General features: G+C 37.9%; 1 protein-coding gene across 3 annotated transcripts in view; it reads right to left on the bottom strand.

The window, feature by feature from the left end:
- The window catches only part of MARK1 (microtubule affinity regulating kinase 1), a 59,604-nt gene that overhangs the window by 26,608 nt on the left and 7,137 nt on the right, over window positions 1-25,859 (bottom strand). For 2 of the 3 annotated variants that reach the window (XM_054399250.1, XM_054399252.1), the window contains exons 2-5: window positions 10,247-10,450; window positions 9,496-9,549; window positions 1,270-1,318; window positions 58-123 (exon numbers count right to left, since the gene is read on the bottom strand). In XM_054399250.1, the coding sequence (XP_054255225.1) occupies window positions 58-123; window positions 1,270-1,318; window positions 9,496-9,549; window positions 10,247-10,450 (373 nt within the window). Of the gene's footprint in view, window positions 1-57; window positions 124-1,269; window positions 1,319-9,495; window positions 9,550-10,246; window positions 10,464-19,133; window positions 19,208-25,859 lie in introns of those variants that run through there. The other variant, XM_054399251.1, reaches the window with a different exon arrangement.

Here is a 25,859-nt window from a genome sequence, read left to right as displayed (position 1 = left end):
CACAATGGTTTTCTGTATTTCAGTTTACCCTTAAAGCAGAATTAAGAATTCACTTACCCCCACTGGCATATTCCATTACCAAATACAAGGTCTTTTCAGTTTCAATAACTTCAAATAATTTTACTGCAAGAAAAAAAATGAATGAGAGAGAGAGAGAGAGAGAGAGATTGCAGCAGGGAGAAAAAACACAGCACAAACGAAAATCATACTCATAAAATGAGTATAATTTATGGCCAGTGATAACACCAAACCATATGAAAACTTTGTATCCCTTAGCTTAGCATTCTTTTGCGGGGGAAAAAAAGCAAAATTAATTTCTAAATCACGTTTGATAATAAAGCACATTAATCCACAATTTTCTCAGCGGCTTATGCACACTCTACAAACGGGTCCATGCAGAAATTAGTGTTTAATTTGACAGAGACTTCTTTAATATCATACAAACCTTCTCTGTTTTGCTAGCAAACTGCTCCCAGTTAGAAATCTGAGATTCTGACCAACTAAAAGCTGAGTGGGTACCAAAAACGTTCTCTGAAAGACTTCCCTCAGATTGTAACAGTAACCAGTCATTTAAAAAACACACACACCCCACCACCAGCACCCCTCAAGAAAGCAAATAAACAGCAGAAGCTAAGAGTGCTTGAAAAGCAACAAATGATTCAAAGGATGGGAAGGGAGTGCCTAGCATGTAATAACTTGTCCACCTCATCCATACCTTGTATGCAACAAGCCCTCTGGCCGATTCAGGACCATTAACTGTCTCTGGAACAAGACTGTCCAGCCCTCCTCAGCCAGAAGAATTGTCATCACAAAGTAGGACCCTGAAGCTGTGGGGCAGGTGAAAGAACTAAAGCAGAAAGGGAAAATTACATACTTTGTAATTCTAATTTTCTGTAAAGATCAGTCAGCAGGAGGCTTTCCTAGACTGAACTAATGGACTTTGGCTACTTCCACAAAAGTCATTTGTGATTTTTGCCCTCAAGAGTAATTTCAAAGGAAGAAGGCCCTCAGACTGGAGCATTCAGCATCGACTTTGTGTGAAAGCTTTCCTGGACTGAGCAGTTTATCCCCTTAGAGCAAAATTTTTGACTCACTAAAGGAGGTGAGACAATGAAGCATTTCCTGAATGCTGTCTTACTATTAAAAAAAAAAAAAAAGTTTAATGATCAAAAGCATAGCAGTACAGTATACTCAAATAAAGCCAAAGAGAGTAAAATGTAAACAGTATAATAAAAATACAAAAAGTTTGCGGATATGCAGGGCTCCTACCAATATTGGGATGATTCAGTATCTTCATTATTCGTACTTCTCGAAACAACTGTCAAGGAAGGAAGACAATTTTCTTAGAGTGTGTTTATTAGGGAAAAGTTACACAAGGTCTGCAACTTTAAATAAGCCACAAAAAACAACATTAGCAAAAAAACCAGATAAATATAGTATAGTACACTTCAGAAATTATCTCATACATTATATAAAAATAACCATTACCAGCAACATATCGCCAGAGTGATTTTTGAGCTTGCTACAAACAGACACAGCTTAGTTTTATAGCCCCTTCTGTGATCAAAATCACAGCAGATTATTCACGCAAGATTTTGTTATCTCTTTGCTCTGATTTCTCTGGTGACTGGCAAGAAAAGTTGAACACACAGACATTACAATGAAATTAGATACCAGGAATTCTGATGCACCCCAGCCCTGCTGCTTAACAGAGGTGAAGAAGCAGGCAAGACCAGTTTTCTGTCATCTACCAAATTTTGCACTGGGTCACAAACAGCAATGTCTCTGCCAAGGCCTAAAGGTTTATGATTGATGAAGTCTGCTTTATGATCCTGAGTCACACAATTTAAAACAACTGGACAAACTTACAGTCCTAAGTGTATATACTTTAAAAAAAAACTCCACACCTAAAAAGTAAACCCATCATTGTCTTAACCAGAAACAAGGTCTTTGCTCTTCAATTTCCAGCATTCACAGGTTTATTGATGAAGAGGTGAAGTAAGACTAACCTAGGGGCTCAAAGGGAAGATGGCTAACAAAAGGAATCCAAAATGACTACACAGTTCTGTTACTCTGTAATGGGGGCTATTGATACTGGTAAGCTTGCATTGGTTTATTTCAAGTGAGAAGCTTATCTGAATCATCAAATTCATTTACTCTGCTGCACGCTCTTCATTCCTGCCTTGGGCTGAAGTAGGATGCTGAAATGAAGAAAAGCTCACTTGACTTCAGCATCATGGTTAGACATTTCAGAAACACCTTAGCACACAGCCCTCCTGACAGAGAAACTTGCCCCAGTGCAATTGTGCTTTGTGGCTCTTTTGCCTGTCTTATGTCTCAGAGGACATCTCTCTCATTTTCAAAATTAGTCTCATTTGCTCAGATGCTACCTTTGTAAAAGGACACAATGATACAAAATCCAGAGATCGAACAACTCCTCAAAGAGCGACACTTCAGTTTCCATTTTATGATGGCTGAGGCTACAAGTTAAGACAAAATTATTCTGCTTAAACACTGACTTTTTTTTACTCCATTTGTGCAACTTAGTCATAATATTTCTAAAATTCTGCATTTATTACGCAAGTTAAGCTCACAGAGCGACACCCTGTTGAAATCAAATTTTGATCAAGTAATTTTATTGCAATTCTACATTTACATTATTTAAGTATTTCAAGAGTCACTATCTACTTGCTCTTCGATTGCCATTAAAACCATTTCAGAAGGAAGTGAAGACTATAATAACATTTCTCTCTCTGAGAAAATATGAACAGTATGATGCAGTTTGCTTGGGCTCAAAACATAACACGTGGGTATGTAACACTACACACTACAATTAACTTTAGCAAATAGTCTTGTTTCCTCACAGAGTCAGATATTCCCATGGAAAAAACATCATACCAGGCTATTCTTTGTGCATTTTTTGTTTTTCTAAGTAACTGAATTTGTTGCACAAGAAAAACTCTCTCAGCTAACACAATATTAGTTTCAGAAGAGCTTCTAGGCAGTAAGTGGAAAACTGCAACTCCTGCCAGGAGATTGACAAGATATTTCATAACTTAACAGTATTAATGCTGGTATAAAAGTTACAGCAATGAATGCATGCCTTCATAAGCAGGATATGTTCTATAAATGAGTGATTTGAAATCTGTAAAAAAGATCATTAAGAAACACAATTTAACATGAAATATGCAGTGCACAGTAATTGCAAGAAAAAAGATTTGCATTATTCAATATTCTCACAGGATCTAGAAGTTTACTAACTAAGATTCAATCTGATTTCAGTGACATGAAAATTCTGTTCCACATAATATGTAAATTATTTTGGTCCATAAAGGAAAAAGCGTATTAGGAAATGGACAAGAAGTCGATTTTCATCAAGAGAAAACATTACTGATGCAGATTGTTATATGAAACATTTACTTGCTCTCACTCTGAATAGAATGCATCATCAAGACCTAAAGTAGGGCTTAGTTTTATTCCATATAAACAATTGTTTTGTTTGCAACATTATCTATTATATATCCTGTCAAATAGACATTTTTTTGAAAACTGAAATCTTCTCATATAAAAGAAGGTACAGAATCATGGTAGCCACCATAAGCATATCAAGAGGAAGCAGTTACTCTCGACCTTTTGAAAGAAAGCAGTTATTTTAAGGCAATTTGTAAAGAACTCAAAGTCACAAGGTGAATCTGGGTATTTTCTGCCTAGTTATTGGCTCTTAGGTGGGCTTCTAGTTTGGGGATTTTGACTCAAATGTACTTCAAATGTTGTCCGAAATGTGTTTGCATGCTTATAGCAAGAACTGGACAAGGCTGAAGCAGCCAAAGTTCTCTTTGGTCATGCTCCTCCACATAAAGCACGTCAGGCATAAGCTGCACTGGCTGTTTTACTCTACAGATGGCTTGCTCTCAGCAAAGATTAAAAAACCAAAGTGGCTGTAGTTCCTATAAAACCCCTCTCCCAACCACGTACCCACTACTGAAAGTGCAGCACGCATGGTTGCCCTCTCTATAGGGAGATCCACATTCCTCTGAGAGTTTGTTTTGTAGTTGTTACTGGCTTCTGACAAGTTTCCAGCAGTTGTTTACCTGGAAACTGAGATTTTCAAAACATTTTCTGAAGTAGCTCAGGTTTAGGCATCTCCCAAATCAGGCAAATGTAACTTGCATATGCTGTAATACTGCTACATTACTAAGTCAAGCAGCTTTAGCAAAGCTAAAGCGTGACAGATACCTTCCACCCCAGCAAGAAAGAAATGGTTTGGAAGGCTGAAAGAACTGAAATAATGGAAAAGTGGTGTGTGAAGTCCACAGCCACATTACACCTTGTGTAGTTCTTGACCATACGGTCCAAGAGATGTATAAGGGTCTCTCAAACGCAGAGTGGGGAGAAAAAGCAGAGAACCTGATTTCAATACCGATGTTCAAAAACAGCAGAGGGGAAGTGGGATGAAAATTGGGCAAACAAATTGTTCTCCAGAGTCCTGGTGTATATTCAGGATATTAATTTTACTGGACCAAGTAAATACACATTTATACAAATTAAGAAAACACCTTTGGTCACTCCTTCAATTCTGTCTTACAAGAGAGAAACAATCTAGAAAACCTCTGAACAACTGATAACATTTGAATCAAAGCATTAAAAATATTCTAGTACTTGAGCACATTATTTTACATTGCAACTCTGCATTCCATGGAGTGTTGCTTTGGGATAAATCTCCACAGCACTACCAATTTCCCCTGAAGAAGCATGCTGCTCATTGATACTATGGCCACTACACCCCCTCAGCAACACCCAGGATATCTCTGTATGCAAAGGATGAGATATATTAAAGCAATTACACCATAGATATTTTCTATAAAACCAAGTTTGTTAATTTCATAGAAGTCTGGACAGAACAGTGAGATTAGTTCCTCTTTCACAAGGTGAACTGCAGGGTTATATGATGATCTGTTCTACTGATCAGAAATAGTGCTTTCAGAACTCATGCACACCTCAGTGCTCCCTGACTTCTCTCCTACAACCCTACCCCACATTTCTATCACGGAATCACAGGATGGTAGGGGTTGGAAAGGACCTCTGAAAATCATTAAGTCCAACCCCCCTGCCAGAGCAAGATTCAGCTAGGTCAGGTCACACGGGAACATGTCCAGGCAGGCCTTGAAGGTCTCCAGAAACTGTGATTCCACCACCTCACTGGGAGCCTGCACCAGTGCTCTGCCACCCTCAAAGTAAAGAAGTTCCTTCTCATGTTTAGATGGAACTTCCTGTGTTCAAGTTTATGCCCATTGCCTCTTGTCCTGTCACTGGGGACTACTGAGAAGAGACTGGCCCCATCTCCCTGACACCCACCCCTTAGGTATCTGTAAGCATTAATAAGATCACCCCTCATCCTCCTCCTTTCCAAGCTAAACACCCTCAGCTCTCTCAACCTTTCCTCATATGATAGATGTTCCAGTCCCCTCATCATCTTCGTGGCCCAGTGCTGGACTCCCTCCAGTAGTTCTTTGTCCTTCTTGAACTGGGGTGCCCAGAACTGGACACAGTACTCCAGGTGAGGCCCCATCAGGGCAGAGTAGAGGGGGATGAGAATCTCCCTCAACTTACAGGCCACACTCCCTCTTAATGCATCCCAGGATGCCATTAGCCTTCTTGGTTTTGAAATGACCTCTCTTTGTTTTTAACAAAGTGCTATCATTCAAATAAAGTCCTTGAACAAGCACCTCCTTGTTGCCTCAACAGCTTCACTTACAGTAGAGGACAGTCAGCAGCATACTCAATTCATAGAACTTGTACCTATGGAAAAGGCACAAAGCTGGAATATTCGATTCCTGCTTTTCAAGTTTCATTTTCAGGGCACAGGCTTGCAGAAAGTTCAAAGATCTTCTGTCATACCATTGCTAAGACTTCTACTTGCTGTCAGGTTGACATCAAATGTTTAAGACTTACTATTTTAAGTTGCTACAACCAAAGCAAAAATCTTCAATTAACCAAGGCTTTTTCTTACTTTGAAAGATGTGCTTGAATGGTTCTCTAGTTTCTGAACCATTATTGAGAAAGGATGTTACAAGGAAAACATTTTTCAATAGGTATCATGTTGAAATTGTTCTGAATCTTCTACTACTTCATTTCTGTTCTGCTTTTCTTAATAGAAAGAACCTAAGTTTCAGCCTTTAGATGTATTTAAAGAATGAAAAGAGGCTCACTAACCCCTGAAGAGGGAAAACCTGAAATGCCACTTGCTAATGAAACCAACTAAGAAAAAAAAAGTGCCTTCTGCTCCATTAGCATTTTACAGAACAGCAATAGAATTGCTACTTCAGAAACATCCCTAGGGAAGCCAGTGCAAAGAGGCATTTTCAATGTAGCAGACACGCAGAAAGTAAACCAGCTATTAGTTATAAACTATAATTCAAATACTTAGGTTTGAGAGCAATTGACAATCGTGACAGTGGAAAAAGCTGTCAGTACAATGTTACCATTCAAGACAGCAACTTTACTGAAAAGCTATCTCTGTCTTCTAAACAGGTGCTCACTGAGTAGGATGGGAACCACAGACTGAACAAATTGGTAATAACATAAAAGGCACTGTCTATTTAAAGCTGTAGAAGTCTTGAAATAAGACTCAGAACATAACTTCAGACTATTACATTCCATGCACAAGGATGCAAAAATAAAAATTTATGAGGTCGGCTTACTTGTGTCATCTCCTAACATTTGACAGTTTGAGTTAAAACAATTATATCTGTAAACTACCCTCTCCATATTGTATGGCATAAATGACATTAGAGGGTGGCTAAAAGCAAACTCAACATTTTTCTTTGCTTTCGTATCAGTGAATAACTACAGACCCAGCTTGTACAACACTTTCATCTGCTAAAGTACGTGCTCAAATGTTTCTGTTTACAAAACAGAAGTGCACAAGAAGCTATGATGCCTCAACTCATGTTACTTAATTAGATCAGTAGTAAGCACTATGGCAAAAACTACTTGCACTTGGTATCATTTATGTATAATGAATGGAAAAGGAATTGTTTTGTGAATGACCCCATGACTAAAATCAACAGATATTTGTCTTGTTTGATCAACAATATTCTGTGGTGATTGAAGGCCTAAAAGTTTTGCTCACCGACATGCAAATTACCAGCTTTGAAGTTCTAGAGACTGTCCTCTCAACTACTAATTTAGATGGGTGCAAACTCAGGAGTGGCAGTTTTGTGGCAGTAACATTCATTACAAACACTCATTAGAAAAGTGTCTGTTCCTATTAAAAAAATATTGCTATCACTGCTTCCATTTCCAGCACTACCTCCTGAAGAAAAAAAAAAAAAAAAAATCAACTCTTTTGCAGTCCTATGTGCAGTATAACCCTGATAGAAAAATCCACAAGACAGTGATACTACACACTACACAATGATACTACACACAACATGATCACAAAATCAGTTCAGTGCAGAAAGAAAAAAGATGAGCGATTTCATGGAACAGGGAAAAAAAAAAAAATACTGTTTTATTTACAATACACAAATGGCCTTGCAAAATACTAACAGAAGCAGTCGTTCTGAGTGTGTTGATGAACCATTCTCTCACTTTTATTTACTAAAAAAAACCCCTAGAGTTGCTTGAGTGACTCTGCAAAAAAAAAAAAGTGCTAAAGCCGACTTAAAAGCCAGGGAACACAGTTTTACTAAAATTTGTCAGGAAATTTTAGGAAGCTTTAGATATTTAGAGCTTCAAAACAAAGATTATTTTTTCTGAAAATTACTATCAAGATGTTACAAACGAAAACTTTACTCCAACAAATTATCACGCTTTCCAGTTCAGATGTATGGAATAAATATTTCTAGAATTTATTGAAGAAGAAGATAACTGTGGTTAAATTACTGAATTTAATTTCTGTTCTTAGTTCTGCTCTCAGCTGCTTCCAATTATACCTAAAAATGGGTTCTCTTATGATCAGCTTTGCATTCAAAAAAACAAGTAACAGCAGCAGTGCACTGTTCACAGCATCACAGTATTTCAGAGGTTGGAAGGGACCTCAGGAGACCATCAGGTCCAACCCCTCTGCCAGAGCAGGATCACTTAGGGTAGTCCACACAGGAATGCATCCAGGTGGGTTTGAAAGTCTTCAGAGAAGGAGACTTCACAACCCTCCTGGGGAGCCTGTTCCAGTGCTCTGTCACCCTCACTGTGAAGAAGTTTCTCCTCAAGTTGAGGTGAAATCTTCTGTGTTCAAGTTTGAACCCATTGTTCCTTGTCTTATCACTGTGAACCACTGAAAAGAGCCTGGCCCCTCCACACTTGACACCCATCCCTCAGATATTTACAGGCAGATCCCCTCTCAGTCTTCTCTGTTAGATGAGTATTGTGTACTAGCACAGCATGAAGAAAAATTTTTTCACTGTGAGGGTGACAGAACCCTGGAACAGGCTGCCCAGGGGGGTTGTGGAGTCTCTTCTCTGGAGATACTCAAAACCTGCCTGGATGTGGACCTGTGTGACTCCAGGTGATCCTGCTCTGGCAGGGAAGTTGGACTAGATGATCTCTCGAGGTCCCTTCCAACCCAAAAACTCTGTGATGGCATCTTTTGCAAGATATAAAAGTTTTGTTTATACTTCAATGATTTAGTAAACAACTGTTTTGGGGGGTTTGTTGATGTTGTTGAAGAATCCATACTCAAAAACAGCACAGAAGTATAGCAGTGAGCCCTAGCCCCTTTCTCATTCTACAGCTACAAACAGCAGCACTCTAGTATTTGTAAACAAATAACCCAAATGTTTATAACGAGCAACCTCCACTAGGACAATACAGCATTTCTGTGCTTCAGCCAAAACCAAACACACACATAGTTAAATAGGAAAAAAAAACCCAAACCAAACAAAACAACCCAGGGTTTTGTTAAAACACTTAATCACCATGGTTATGAAGGACTTCTGAATTTCTGTCTACAGACACAAACATGTTCTGATTACCTTCAGTCAGTAAATTCTATACACAAAAAGTAGTAGCCAAAGGTTCCTTGAACAAAGATTTTTTTAAAGCTGACAGAATATAAAAACAAAAGGTACACCCTCTACATTAAAGGCATAAAAATTGGCACTCTTACAAGTCCACAAAAAAACACTACCATACTAAATAAAAGTCCAAGAAAAATCCTATATTTTATAGAATTATGTCTTGATTTAGTATGTAGACAAAGCACATGTGTACCTAATTAGATACAAATTTTATTGTTAGTAAAGAGCAAATCTAGAGGAGAAAGAAAGAGTAAAGAAGCAATGCCTAGATAAGAAACCACACAGAGTAACTGCCCTCAAACAAACTGCATGTGCACATTATAACAAGGACAGGAAGATATCACTGTCTCCTAAGGTCGCACATATATAATGTTATTTGTTTAGCAAGATAAAGGGACCGAATACTTTTGTCAACTAAATAAAAGATCACAGATCAACTGTTCATAGAATTCCAGATGTTATGATGTATTCTTACCTTTTGCAGACTAGTAGGATTTAGCTGGGTTTTATCTATGATTTTCACAGCAACCTTGAAAAAAAGAGAAAAAAAGGAAAATAACTACCAACCATGGATTATTTAAGAAAAAAAAGCTTAAGCAAAACCATATCTCATTTCTGTAAGCAAAAGCACAGATGTGCCTATAAGACAGGCACATATGTCTGCTTTCATGCATTTCATTAAGCATAATTTCCCTCACCTATTAGGATCTACCAGCAGGAGCTCAGAACTTTTGCCACCAGATGGTACAACTAAGGAATGAGTTTTACAGTTCTGTCAGTTCTGCAAAACTAGGCTCTCCAAACAAGATCTATTCATCAATAGATTTCAATATAGATAGGTTGATTGATCCTTAATATCAATACAAATAAAATCTATCTATTAATAGATTTCTCTTTAGTTTTAGAAATGCTTGGGGATGAACAGACCCCCTCCCAGCCTCCAAACACCCTTTGATGTGCAACACCCTTTTCGATCTCTTCAGCAAGAGCTAAATTTTTTTCTAAAGGGGTGAACAGTTAGAGGGAGTAAACTCTAACACCTCAGGTAACTTTTCCCATATCCTCAAACAGTCTCTTTGGATCTTCCCTTTATGATGACAAAAATTGATTTTTTTTTTCTATTCAGAAGAAAAAAGGTAAAAGAATAACAGAAATACTTGTTAGAAAGGCAGCCATAGAGAATGTAAAATACCCTGTCAGCCTTTTCTTTTTTCTGAAAGGCTTACCTCTCTTCCAGTAAGCACATGCCTTGCCAGTTTCACTTTGGCAAAATTTCCTTTTCCTATTGTTTTCAGTAAGCGGTAATTGCCAATGTGAGGATGCTCTTCATTGGTAGATGTAATGGAATTCCTACATCGGGGGATGTTTTGTCTGCTACTCGACTTGATAGGCTGGACGTGTGGTTCAGTGTATCCATCCACTGAGGTATGCTGGAAGGCAGACAACAGAATTTAGCTACTTGGATTTTAGACAGTTACTGAAGAACGGACTAAAAGCATAAAAAGGTGTAGAAGGGAATAATTTATTCACTTTCACAATACAGCTGAGAATGCTGGATGGTAACCTAAGTAGAACATGCTGTCTCTGGGCAGAGTTTGATGTATGTCTCAAGGAAAGACTGTAGAAAGATTTTATTAGCTCCAAGAGCAAAACTGGAGACACCTAGGCTGTAATCAATAAACTATTACAGACTTTTTTTAAAACATGAAACTATGCCAAACTACACACTGTGTTGTAAATAAACTTGTCTTATCATAACCAAATTTAGTCTATTAAAAACACACAGTAGAAAAAATATTTGTACTTCGGCATATTTGGAAACAATGTTTCACTCCTTTTTTTTCTTAATTTTCTCTACTTAAATACTATCATGAAAAAAATATTTTGAGTAAGCTTTGTTCCCAAAAGCTGCTTGCATCTTTTTATAAAGCCACAGTAGCTTTCATTCAAGTAACTAGCAAGCTACATCATTATTTAAAAATAACAATCTATTCTTAAAAAGAAAAGAAAACTCCATGGTATCTCATAAATACGTTTTAAATATCAAGAAGTCGGAAGAACTTCAGGATGTTATTTTTAATACATGCCAACACATCATCCCACATTAAATGTTAGTCACTGAAATCTGCAGCGCTTCTGTACTCCTAAACTTCCAAGTATATAAGGGGCAAGATACAGATGGGGCTTGGAAATGTTCCAAGAAGAAATCAAAGTAACGGAAGATGTCAAAGGGGTGTTAAGTGTTTCAGTATTTCAAATGCTTTCTAAACACTGGTGGCAGATGGGCACAAATGTTTAACAGGTAAAATTTAGCCTCTCATCTTTTAAGTTACAGATTTCAAGGCAGGCAAATACTATAGGGAGAAACAGTGTCTTCTCAGGCTGTTTTTTAGATTTTGGAATAGGCATGCTTATTCACAACTCAGTTCCTGCTAAGCATAAAGCACCAACAAAACTCAAAAGACACCTTAACAATTTCCCATTGTTCACTGCTTCAATCAAGAAGTGACCATCTTGATACCTTTATATGGAGCGTTAACTGAGCTTGTTTCTTTACACACCAAAGGCTTCTAGATCTTTGACCTTAAGCTGAAAGCAGGATCAGAAGGCAGTGGAAGGTTTCACTCTTTTTCCACAATACCCAATCTAATCTTAGTCTACACTGCTCCCAGGTACCTCTCATTCCTTATGCAAATAGTTATTTTCTTATAGAAAAGGGAATTTAAAACAGTGCTTCCAATTTCAATGTGCATTTTATTACAGACCAAAGTCAATTCCCTCATGTAAACACCCAGGCTTACAGATAGTCCCACTGAGCCAATCACAGTTATTCCAGGACATAAGCACTAACAGAATTGGGAAAACTAGCAAACAGCTGCAACACAACCAGGAAAAACAAAAAGCATGCCACAACCAGAATGTTCTTCCCAAATGTAGCACAACTCTGCTTACATCACCTCCAGCGTTATTAATTATTCACTATGGCCAGGAGAACTGTCCTAAATATAATTTTATGTTTGTTTGTCTTCTCATTACCTGAGTCTCTCTGCAAAACAGTACTTTACCCCTGCTGCTAAATCATTTCCCAAATTATTACAGAACTAAGCAAGCTAGGCATGTTTAGATTCTGTGTATTAGACACATTTATTCAACCATGAAATAACATGCTAGCAATAGTATTTATCCTTTAGAAGCACGTAATTAAAGTACTTTCTGTGGACTTGGAAAGAATCATAAGGAGAGCTCCAGGCAAAGGGGCCTTGAAACATTTCCTCAACACTGGACAGCAGCACTACATATGATAAATCAGAGCCCAAACAAAAGTCTTGCTTAAGAAAACACTCTGCAAGATCAGTATTTTTTTGGTGCTGATAATGAATATCACAGACCCACCTAGAACCCCATCCAGGGCTACAGTACTCTACAAGCAAGTTTTAAGTCTTTAAGCCCATTTATGTATACAATTAGATCTTCACTATTTGAAATGTAATGCCTACCAAGAGCATCACCAACTCTACTATCAATTGCCAGTTTCATATGCTTCATAGGATGAGTCTACTTCCAGTAGGTACTTGAAGGGATCTTTCAGATAAGCAGATAGATAAGAAAGCAAAAACAACATCACAGGCAGAGTGAAAGATGGCTTCACAAAATTGATCAATCCAGGGCAGATTTAATGGGGAAAACATTTATTTAATCCTAACAACAGAAGCAAATCTGAAGGGAAAAATAAAAAAAAAACCAAACAAAACACAAAACACAAAATAAGTAATGAGGTTCATGGTCATGAGAATTCTCAATTTCAGTCTTTTTTGTGACATAAAAACTAAGCCCCTTTGGATAGCTTCTTAATTATTCCATTATCTTCAGAGTCAACCATTCTCCCCAGCTAAGCCCAAGGATGACAGAAAACATGCATAAAGGTCAAAGTTACCCAATTTGTGAGCTATGTATATATACGTACACACAATTTCTGAATTTAAACAGCAGTGAATGAAATTCAAATTATTCTTTATGAGTCTTGCAACAGGCCTCTCTTTTGCACATACACAGCTTACTATTATTGGAAAGTACAGAGGAATTTAAACTACAAACTCATCAACTAGACATCAGAAGTCAAGGAAATCAAAACATAACAAGGTTAATATGGTGAAAAATAAAATTAAACTAATCTAATCAAACAACAACATCTCCAAACAATGCTAAAGTTGAATTCCACAGAAGCATCCACACTGTCTAGAAAGACAAGCCACACAGCTTTAAGATGCTTCTGGTCCATTACAATACACTCATTTATTATGCATCAGCTACTATGTGACTATTGAAAAATGACATTTCAAAACAATCTCTAAATTCTCAGAAATTTTTCAGGATGCTGGAAGCAAGTGGGCTGTAAAAATCACCACCCTCCTTGAAGCTCACTGCCATCTAAAACCAAGTCCAGCTAACAACTTGCATTTCCTATGCAGGATTTTAATTAGTGATTCTGGTATTGCTCTAGATACCTTCATAACATATCTTTATCTATATATTAATGTAGTGGGAAACACTACATTACTACTACATATAAACATGAACCCTTGTATTTTCAGTTTGTCAGTGTGAAATATCTAATGAAATAAAAAAAAAAAAAAAGACGTTTTCTAAAATAAAATGCAAAAAACAACCCACAAAAACCCCATACAACCCCAAATCCACCACCTTTCCAGAAATCTCAAAAAAATCATTCTAGCATTCAATTTTAGATTGTGACTGGAGAGAGCTCAATTGTTAGTCCTACCTGGGTTTACTTCTGACATGTTCCGTTAAAGTTATCGCAGAAAATCAAGGGCACTAAAATCACAAGAGAGTTAACCTGACCCATTGCTTCCCCAAGACTCAAAGCTATCATTTTTCTTGTTTACCCAAGGCAGCTTTGCAAGAGCAAGATGACCCGATGCCCAGACACATTATCCTTGAGAAAGCACAGAGGAACTAACCCCACCAAGGAGATACAAAATGCCTGCTCCATCACTTCACTTACTCAGCATCCTTTAGCCACTTAGATAGTCACTGGAGGAGTATTCCCATGGATTATAGACTGTAATTAAATTTACGTCATCACATCCATTAACTGCTCTTACAGTCTTAAAAGTCCCCAAACCCATTCCAGTCACCAAGGTCTTTCTCAAACAACACTGAGGGCCTCTGTAGCCCTCCCGAGTAATGGGGTAACTGCCTGCAAATACACCTGACAATTAAACAAACATCTTAGTCCTGAATTTTCCCCATCTTGAATTACCACAAGGCAAATTCCTTGGTACAGTCAGCCCATGGAAGCAAAATATGCACCACATCATCATGCTTCTTTCTCTCAAAGATTATCTGCTGTTCTGAACTTAAGCTTCTTGTAGCCAATTTTCATATTCATAATTTCAAACATTATTAAGCATGTGTCATACACATGAACATTTGTAACAGCTGTCATTATTTTGCAAGGTAATCAAATTGGCTAGCCCAGACAGAAGGAGTCTAAAGGGTTTAGAAGTTCATCTTCTAAACAGCTCTGATCTTCAATAGCTTTGATCCACAACACAGAGGAAGGAAAGGGGAGAAAGATGAGAAGTAACGTCCTGGATGTCCAGCTGTTTTCATGTTTTAACTACTTGCTACCCATAACTATTCTTTCAGGACCTAGGATCTTCTAGCGAACCACCTCAAGCAAGTCTGTCTGTTTTGTTGAAATAAGGATCAAACTAAACCAGAAAAGTATTTTTTTCTTTTTGTTTGAAAAATCTTGGCGGCCCTCAATGGAGAAACCAACAGAAATGTTCAGATCCCTCTGCAGATGTGCAGATTCCTCTGCATCCATATCAAGGGCACCCAGAAGCCCAGCTTTACAGGTGTGAAGCATGGTGCACCTCTGAACTGCACAAGATGACAGTGCCTGATCCATTAGCTAGTGTCAGAAAAAAGGGGATTCAGTCCTCCTCCAGGCAAACATCACAAGAGCACAATACCACAGCTTGCTCTCATCACATGTACCCATCATATCATAGTCCAATTACTCAATCTCAATCAAAACAAAAAAGTGTTTTGGAAAGTGCAATTAAAAAGACTGAATGTATGCACGCATGACTCTTTTCCTAACTTCCTATCAGCAGTTAAATGCATACTAGATTGAGAATGCATGATAGAAACTTTGTTAAAAAGCAACCTAAAACCCAAAGCAACCCAACTTACTCCATTGAAACAGGATAATATGCAGCACCCAGCCAGAAAAAAAACAACCAAACAACAAAACCAAGAAACCAACGCATACAGAGTGAAGGGAAAAGTATATACAGATTTTAATCAGATACCAAGGTCAATTTATGGTAGAGACAGGAAAGAATCAGTCAAAATGGTGACATTTGTCTTGTAACTTGTACCCATACCCCGGGGCTGCTCACACAGGATTTCCAGAAGTGCACAAATAATCAAACACATGCAATGTGCATCTTTCTATTTGTATCAGATTTACATAATACATAAGAATTCCAGGCATGAACTTTTGAAAGAGCTTGAAGCTATCAGCAGTAAGAAACAATGATTTTGAATAAAACTGGTCTCAGTCAAGCATATGGGAGCATTTAATTAGCTGATGTTGTAACTCTGAAAAGCATTTTATATAAAACCTTTTTTAAAAATATCCAAACTAGTTCAATTTATAGTAACAGATGAGCTACTAAAAGCAACTTTCCCTTACTCTTTTTTTTAATCTCCTTCTCCTTCTAATATTAAAAAAAAAATTAAAATCTTGACTTCAAAGCTAAAAGTAAAACATTTCTATTGCAAGGCAAAATAAAATCCTTTAATGTCAATACACAATAAAGAGTCCTTTCTAAAAGCATACATATATATGCTGGTGATAAGGCTCAGCATAAGTTTGCCTAAGCACATCTTACCCTGTACTTGTAACTATGGAATCAAAGCCCATTAGAAGTTTTGTTGGGTTTTCTTGTTTTGTTTGGGGTTTTTCAAGTGTTCAGCATAACTTTGTGAGACATATCAGAAATACATTTGTCAATTTTGAGACAAAATTGTTTTTCTAATCACAAACTACACAGGATGCAATGTTTAGAGCTCCATACTTGAGGCAATCTAGGATAGAAAACAGAGCCCATAAGCTACCAAGTGCAGCTAACACACGTTTCAAAACTTCATAGACAAGGTTCTTTATAATCCTTGTAATTATCATATGGTGATACTAGTCTGTCATAAATCCTGTCCATGTTAGAGTAAGCTTGCCTTCAATTTTTGTTTTTATTTTTTTAACACAGCAGTAATGCCATATGGAAGGGAGGAGTTCATTATCACATGAAATCACTGACAATTTAAAGGATAAAAAAAAAAAATTAAAAAAAAGTACTGGTCCTGCCCAGAGCAGTCAGGCAAAACATTTCAGAAAAACAAATACCTTCATAGCATTAAAGCAGGTCTTGTAACCTGAACTCTGCTAACATGCTTCCTCCTCTCCCTGGGTCCAAAGCTCTCAGGCCAGCCAGGCATGCAGGTGCAGAAGAACAGGACCTTCCTGCCTTTGTTCCATTTCACTCAGAATTGGCACAGTTATTTCAACCTGGCACTTTCCTTCCTGACTCATCCCAAACACACAAACAAGATTTTCCAGGGCTAATTCAGGACAGTCAGCCCATATCATCTCCATTGCTATAACAAAACTAAACCCTCCCTGTAGCCCCAGTGAAAACATCTGCTAAAAGCTGATGCAGTAAACCACAGGCAGAACTGAGGGCAGCAACGAAAACCAAAACGAGTTTTCCTAAAATCCTCTTTTTGTTTGTAATTTGGTACAGTACTGGAAGCTACAGGCATTCCTACCATACAGTTCTGCTTTCCTATCTTGTCAAAATAGAACAGTTAACATCCTTCACCCATGAAACCTAACACAAACACTTATGGGAAGCGGAAGGCTGTTCCTGCTGCAGGCTCCTGGACCCATTTAAGCATTACCCTTCCAAAAAGAGAGAGAGTTCTTTCAAAGGTTCTTGTCAGCCATTGCTTTTTCCTCAGGAGGTGATCAGTTTAACCTTACTAGTCTCTTTTGACTTACTGCACAAATCTTCAAACCTGCTAGCACAGAGCTCTCAGTGAGCATTCCCAGCTCACCCAAGACATCCTGCAGCACCCAGAGACACAGGCAGCTACGGGGCTCTGCTGCTGAATGCCAGGGCACTCAAAAACCCTCAGTAAGACAAAAAGAAAACCAAATGCTAATGTTGATCGTTAACTAAACCAACCAAACAAGAACAGGAACACACCCAGAAAGCGAAACTTCTGGCAAAGGAAACTGGCAAGAGCTTTTATTGCACTTATAAACGATGCAGCCAGGTCATTTTTCAGCTGCCCTGATGAAAGGCTGGAGAAGAGAGACATGAAACAACTTACAGTTCAAGATCATATCAGCACACAGAGCTTCTCAAATGTTTGCCGCAGTGCAAGAAGTGAAAAATGCTTTCACATCAAACTTCAAAACTGAGGGGAAAGGACTGTTACTACAGTCTGGAGACAACAATCTGGAAACCTGAGGCTTGACTCCAGAGGAGGGGAACATCAGCAAGAGGCAAGGTTTTACTCACAAAAGAGCAACTAGATTATACAGCTAAGTGTCTCTGACACTCAAGAACAAACAATCATTCTTCTGGGGCAGCTGAGGTTTTTTCTACAGAAGAAAAGCATACAGGCAGCTAATTGGGACCAGGCTCTGAAGCTTAACTTTTTCTCTCTATGAAAGTTTATCAAATAGGGCATTTTTTCCCTTGCCCTCTACAAACCTAAAACAACTCTGGAAGAGTCCACATGTGGTGTGACGGCTGCTGAAGCTGACTCAACACCGCTCACAAGTCCACAACCATTTACAATCACACTACCACTGCAGGAGGAGGACAGAGAACCAACCCAGGCAGCAAAGTCAGACAAAACTTGGCAACTTCTCTGCCAGAGGAACCTCCAGCTCCCTAAGCACATGTATCCCCAAGACAGTTTTCCAAGCACCAGTGCCCAAGGAGAAAGGGAAACACCCAGCACCCAAAAGACAGGGACACATCAGCTACATGTTAAACACTTGGGGAACTTCATTGTCAGGACAGAACAATGTGGAAAAGAAAACTGATCACTCCACTTTTCTTGATAATCTAGAGACAAATTGACACCAGTAGTGAAACTTTAGCTAGGAGATACTTACTCCCATTCTACAGGGTAAAAAAACAGAAGGATTGGGGAGAAAAACAAACCACAACAAACAAAACCCGAACAAACAAAAGAACACCTGCCTCCAACCAAAAGAAATCCCACAAACAAACAAACAGATTTGCTTATTTGTGTTGTTTGTTTGCACTGAGTGTGTGAGACAGAAGAGCACACAATCACATAATGTGAGCTTAAGAAGCTATGCTTTAGGGGTGACATGCATAGATAAAGCAGCCTTAACAGTTCTGCTACATAAAAGAATATTAAGTTACTCCTACAGCAAGCTGGACAGCATTTTTTGAAGTCTATACATCCCCATTACTGGATTCATCCAATGGATCCAACTGATGAATCCATCAAGACAGATCAACATCTCATTTTAAAGACTATTTTACCTTACTGTCTGAGTAACTTTCTGAAGTAAAGCCTGCTTCTAAAAAGTGATGAGGTGATCAATTAAAATATCCAACTGGATAGCAATACATACTAATTAATGTACTCATGTCCTAGAAAAGAAATTGTATGGTAGTACAGGGCTCTGCAATGTCTGAGGATCTTGTCAAGCTGTGTTTCAAATTAAATTTCCCAATGTTCAGATGGATTTTTCAATATTCTTTTGACATACACCTTTTAGGGATCTTGGAAGTCTGAAGGGTACAGAGACTTATCTTAATATTTTTCCTTCAGACAATCAAATACATACAACATAAATGTACCTAGAAGTAGTTAGGCAAACAGCTATTTCTGAGAATTAGAAGAGTGGGGAAAGAAACACCCACACAGACCTACAGCAGATTAATAGGGCCTCTCTCATGTCCTTACACAGGAGCTGCAGCCTTCAAGGGAGGGGAAAGGAAGGGAATGCTTCCTGAACTGAAGAGCACTTCATGGCCTCTTGCACTACAGCATACCAGCTTAGCTTCTTTAACTTCAAGGACTGATAATATTTTCTGGTCCATCTCTCTGCAGCAAGGCCTTCTGATGTCATTAACAAGTCTTGCCTCAAAGCACTGGAGTGCAGAGTGCCTACTGGACCCTATCTGCCAAGATGTAGTTTTAATATTGAAGCCAGGATATAAAAATCAGACTCATAACTCTGCAGTCTTTTTTTTTTTTTCCCATAAGCACTGACACCAAGGTTGACTTTGAACAGCAACACATATTTTGGCACAGGAAAACCAGCCACCATTCTAAGAAGAGGAAGCATCTTAGACAGCATAGGACACATATACTAATGAGCCTGGATTCAAGCAGCATTTGGTTACAATGATTTTGTCTATCAAGAACAGTAAAGTTGTAAGGACACCACTCAACTTATTTGGTTTTATATACAGAGCAGGATAATGCAAAGCTGGTAGAGCAGGACATTGTGAACTCAAAGAAAAAAAAGAAAACAGAAGTGAAATGAAGATGGTGGTCTGGTGAGTGATCTTTGCCCTGTTTTTCATGAGTGTTAATTAACAGGTCAAATAAAATGTCATCAGTTGAGTTGTAGTAACTATTTACCTTTATGTGGATAATGTGATACCACATTTCAACTTAGCAAATATATTCCCAACCTTGCACAGAACTGTCCTTAACTTTAAGCTGTCCAAACACCACACACCCCTTGGACCAGCTCATATCTTACAATCAAAGAGCACACACTACACAGAGCTCAGACTACAATTTCCTCAGAGCCCCTTGCTTCTAAACTTATGCAAACATCTATTTTAACCTTTGTGCTTGAATTATTTATAATCACAAACTACCGTAATTTACCACTTTAGAAATATATGCAACTAGGAAGCTAAACGGAAAACAGAAAACAAAACAAAAAAAACCCCAACCCAAACACTCCCCAAAGATTTAGCACAGTATATAATACAGCTAGAAAAAAAACCCTATTTTTTCATATGCTTTAAACTGGCAGACACAGAAGACAGTGAATACTGACAAGCACACTTACACTTTAGTATCTGTCAATGTAGTGAATTCAAACCATAAGCAGAAATTATGTGAGTATAGCTGAGATGCAAAAGCCAAGCACAAGAAAAAGAACGAACATAACAAATTATATAGCACCTGTTATGTAAGCCAGCACAGGAAATGAAAGAAAAAAACCTCACAGGATGGAAAGAAAATATTAAACCAAATAAATGCTGCATTTACCCAGTCCATTAAAATCATAGACTCATAGAATGGTTAGGGTAGGAAGGAACCTTAAAGATCATCTAGTTCCAACCCCCTGCCATGGGCAGGGACACTTTCCTCTAGAACAGATTACTCAAGGCCTTGTCCAACCTAGCCTTGAACACCAACCTCCCTGGGCAACCTGTTCCACTGTCTCACCACCCTCACTGTAAAGAATTTCTTCCTAACACCCAGTCTAAAATAAAATGATAAGAAAATGAGAAGGAAATAATATATACACACACACATATATATATAGATAAGGAATAATGTGTACACACACACACATATATAGATATATATATAATACAACTCAAAGAATTTACTGTTAAAGGGCTGAACACATTATCAAATGAACTGTGTCATTAAACCAAGCAGCCAATCCAACAGTTAAGAATAAGAATTACAAACTTATGACTTTCTCTCTTGAGACCTTGACATTTACTGGGGATGGAATCCCCCACACTGGCTTTGGACAGTACCCCAGTCTGCAAGCAAAGTCAGGCATTTCCAGACTTCTTGATCTAGATAGTGAAGTAAAGCAAATAACCAGTAGCATGATTTCCAGACCATCATTATCAGTGGCCATTCCTTGTTCTGTCCTGAGCTGGACGTCAAAACAGTTTGGATAACACTAGTGCAACATGTCTGACAATCTGGAAATCCTCAGCTGAAGTGGCTTCCCTAATCAGATGCTGTCTCATATTAACCCAAGAAATAATGTGATGTGGCCTTAAGGAAGGGAAAGTAAGGAAATCAAAGTCATGGAAACCTAAGGACAATATCAGCAGGTGACAGGAACTATCAATCTCACTACCAGCAGCTGGGAATCCACTCTCAAAACCTTAGAGTCTTCCTCACACAGATTTCAAATGGTCATCTCAGAATTATTCCACATCTTGGGATGGGTCAGACAGTAACGTTATGTTCTCTCTTCCACTATCAGCCTGCCAAGGGTCTCTCTCCCACTAAGCCCCAAGATGCCCTTTGCTTCTTCAGAGAAGAGGAAAGCCACAGCACTGTAGATGAGATGATCATTTATTAGCTATCCCCTTATGCAATGTTGCAATCCCAGAATTACAACAGGTTGGCTGGAAACTCTGCAGGGTTTGTCCTTAATTTACCAAACTAACTAGAACTCTTCCAATCCCAGGGGATGAGAGCTATTGTGTTAAGTCTCTTTCGTGTTTCACCAAGCAGCTAACAAAGAATCTATTCATTTCCTGCTGCCTTCCTACCACCCAACAGCTGACCTGAAATCACGCACAGCTTTCTACTCTTCCCCAAAAATTATCTGACATAAACTTAACTCCAATACATGATAACTGTACTGCCTGCCAATAGACTTGACAGTCTTCCAGCTTGCTGCTTTCCTTATTGTTTGTCACCCACTGAGCTAGCCTTAGAAATATCTTCAATTAAGTCAAGACAATTTAGGAAAATGGCTTCTCCATCAACAATATTTCACTTTATCATAATTTCAGTCTAATAGTCAAGTGCTACATTTAATTCAGCTTCTTCAGGTTAGTAATTACCACGTGAAGGGAATGAAAACAAACAGATGGATAGAGGAGCCCAGTTTACCTCTTCTATGCTACTCCAGAAGGCTTGACACCACTTTGAAAAAAATGTACTTAAAAATATTACAGACCACCAGGAAAGTGATTTCATGACTGATGACAAAATACCTTGTACAAACTATTAAATCAGAAAGTTTTACAAAAGGTCACCCACACAAAATAACAATAATAAGTATTTTATCTTGCAGTATTTAGAAAACAAACTTGGATTTTAATACTTCTGTAATCCCTGGATTAGCAAGAATAACATTTTTTAAATGTACTTTTACTAATCAATCTACTTTTATTTTATCAGTCTACTTTGCTTTGAACAGGTTGAGGGATTAGATTTCCCTTAGCCTACCTATGAACACTGCTGTAGGCATACATTCTCAAATAATAATTATGTCTTCTATTGACTAATTCCAGCATCTATATTAGATCAACTCTCATTGTTCATACCAAAGTTTTTGTGCGTAAGATTTCTCTGGACTATGCAGTAGATGGAGCAAGAGTTTCACTGTGAAATGCTTTCATAAATTTTCTTTGTTCACGTGCATCTTGAGTCCATCAATGGCAAACAGAATTCCCAAAACCAGCCTGCCTTGTTCACTTAATATCAAATTAAGAAAAGCACATTTGAAAAGCTATTATATATAGGTGTGCCTGGTAAAGAGTACTGAAAGATGGTATTATTAATATTTTCTGTGTACCTCCCATTGCATTGACTTATTACAACTGTTATTCCTTCCAGAGTCTGATCTTAAGGAGAAAATACTATTTTAGTCCTTCACCAAGTAATGATGTTTTATTTTTTTTAAAACCATTGGTAAACAGTCCTTACTGTAATAATTGCAGAGGGAAGAAAATCTGATTATAATTGGAAAAAAAATTATTAAATAAACCCTCAAAAGCTTTAAAAGAATTCTATTACCTTCAATCAATAGTATTATCTAGAATAGAGATACGAGTAAATACATTACATAGGTAATCCATTTGTGGAAAACAACCATATCCTCTGTAAGAATTCAGTGTAGCACTTAACAGGCTAAGTAATTTCCAGGGCAAAAAGCAAGACTCTTCTTCAAGCGTGAGATTCTCTGAATTTTTGAGCTATGCCTCTGCTTATTTTAAGTCATGACAGAAGCATCTAAGAATTAGAAAGATAACTTCTATACAACTGAACCCAAGCATGCACTCTCAAAAGGAATTTCAGATATTTACTGTTTAAGCACAAGTAATTTATGCTGCTGCTACACATACTGCAATACACCCTACACTTTCCTAACTCCACAATTCCTGCACACTAAATTCCCCACTTATTAAACTCCTAGTGAGTTCGAAGAAAACCCATGAAGAGCATTCTAAAATTGTTCTTTCTAAGCAATTGTTACAATGCTTTGGCTACTCGTTGGTGTTATCTGAGAGAAGAAACCACAGTAACTTCAGAGGGGGAGGAGAAATGCAGAGTGAGGAAAATGCAGTCTAATTAATGAGTAAAGCTGTAACAATCCTTTTTGCTAGTAGTTTCAACAAGACCCCCTAAAACAACTCCCTGAAACCCACCCACAGCAAAGCATTTCTTCACTCCCTTTAGCTTTACAATTCAGATCATTCACATACTAAAATGATCCTTGGGACTCATACAAAAGGATATTACTTGAAGGATAAACAGGAGCTACAACTACATAGCTTTACTAAAGCTTTGTATTGGTTTTGTTTATGTCATTAAATGAGCAAAACTGGAAATGATCCCAGAAAGAGTGAGAACCATAAGGAAGCTGGCAACGAGTATGCAGGCTCAAGCACAAAAGCAAAATGTGAGGGAAAACAAGATAGAGAGGAAGAATGTGATAAAATAGGAAATTACAGGTATTAAATGGCCAACAACAATGCAGGCAAATGGAATCTCAGAATGATTAATATTGGGAAGCATGGAAGGATAAAGCTGCTGTGATGGCAGGTTACAGACTATCACCAGGTTCAAAAATTAAGTTGGTCAAATACATGAGGGGACTAAATAAGAACATCAGTTTATGTGATAATCACTTAAGATTACTGCACAGATAATGGGATATTAAAGTTTGCAATCTTAATACATTAAGTTTACAAACATTAAGTTTACATTAAGTTTTCCCTTTTGAAAAAAGGGGGCTGCTTGGAGACAAGGACACTATTTTTCTGTTACTTTCTTCTAAATATTGAGTTAAGATGGAAAAGATACCATGAGTGGGGAAAGGAAGAAAGCTTCCCACAGAGCTGAAAATAGTGCCCCAGCACAGTGGCTAAGGCTGTGCCTCCCCTTACAAGAAGACGTGTGTTTTACAGCTCATGAGTAAGGCTTGGGTTCTCCTACAGAAGCACAGCAGAGGCACTACAGGTTTAACCACAAGGTCAGCCTTGGGCAGGTGCCCTTACAGCAAGCCCTGAGAGAATCTAATCTATCCAAATCTAATCTATTTTCTCCAACCACATCTGTCTAATGAAGGATATCACTTCTTTCTAACAACCTTGCCTAATCTTGGCTTTGCTCGAGATTTTAGAAGTTATCATGCGCTATTACTTTATAATACAAAACCAATTAGACATTGTCACCAGTAATATTATCATTATCTGCTCTTGCAAAAGACTGCCGTGGGCTATCCAGTAACTCTCTATGTTCAGCTATGCAAACACCGATGTATTACACAAGTGCTTTCATCAGAGGTGAAGCACAGTTTTGTATTACTATTGAAGCTATCTGTATCACAGCTATTTATGTTTAAAATGCGGCTCTGCAGCACAATTGGACAAAGCTCCTTATGGTCAATCAATCTAAATACATTCTAAATTTAGGTATCATTCTCTGGTTTGGCTAACATCTTTATACTTTTGTGAATTGAACAGGCCACATATTTAAACACAAACCAGGATTACTATTCTACCTAGTGTCATCGTACCACTAGGGTCATGGTTAATAAGGCAGACACTGATCTGAAGTCACAAAAGTGTTTCAATCTCTCCTCAGTATAACTCAACCATGTTTATCAAACCTTATCTGAGAAATCATTAGGATTACAAACACACATATCAGGGTATTTTATTCACTGGGGATTCAAAATGAGTGAACAACTGAATAATTAAAAAAATGTTTAATAGGGGTTTTTTTTGTGTGGTTGGTTGGTTTCTTTCCCCTCAAGTGCTTCTCTAGATTTGGTATACAGCTTGGAAATTAAAACAATGAAACTGGCTGAAGCAGACTGTAACCAAGAGTCCTCTTTCTGTTACATGATCAAGCTTTTGAAGAATGCAAGCAATTTTTCTTTTTCTTTTTTTTCCCCCCCAAACACATAGTATTACTGTATTATGAATGTAGGTTTCTATAACATGCCCTACATTTTTATAAAATGTTGCAAACTTGAAACAGTTTGCACACAAAGGGCCAACAGTCACTGGTGCTGAGCACTTGAATCTTGAACAGCTCAGCAGGAGTCTTTACAAAAGTCATCTTGATCATCATAAGCCATGCTTACCAAAGAAGTGGAGTGCAGACCACTTCTCATTGACACCCACAACTTACAGCTAAGGTGTTTATCCTGATTGTTAGACAATTACTTTTCACTGGATAAACACATAACAAACAGAAATTGAACACACACAAATAAGGCATTCATCACCACAGGAAAAAAAAAAAAAAACACCACCCAACTTTTCCCAGTGATTTCAGTGATGCAAAGTGACTGGCCATCAGCTGTCCTGGAAGGATGGAGAATTTTAGATTCTGCAGTGATGCATAGAAACCCTATGCTTTTGGGCTTTACATAAACACACTTTATTGATCAATCATTACAGCCTAAGCTGTGGCACTGCTCCATGAGCATGTTCGGTTCACTGCTTTAAA

Source organism: Indicator indicator, chromosome 2, assembly GCF_027791375.1.
Source record: "Indicator indicator isolate 239-I01 chromosome 2, UM_Iind_1.1, whole genome shotgun sequence".
In the NCBI taxonomy this organism is placed as follows: Eukaryota; Metazoa; Chordata; class Aves; order Piciformes; family Indicatoridae; genus Indicator; species Indicator indicator.
Note: the sequence above shows the minus strand (reverse complement) of the source record. Positions and strands in the feature narration are given on the sequence as shown.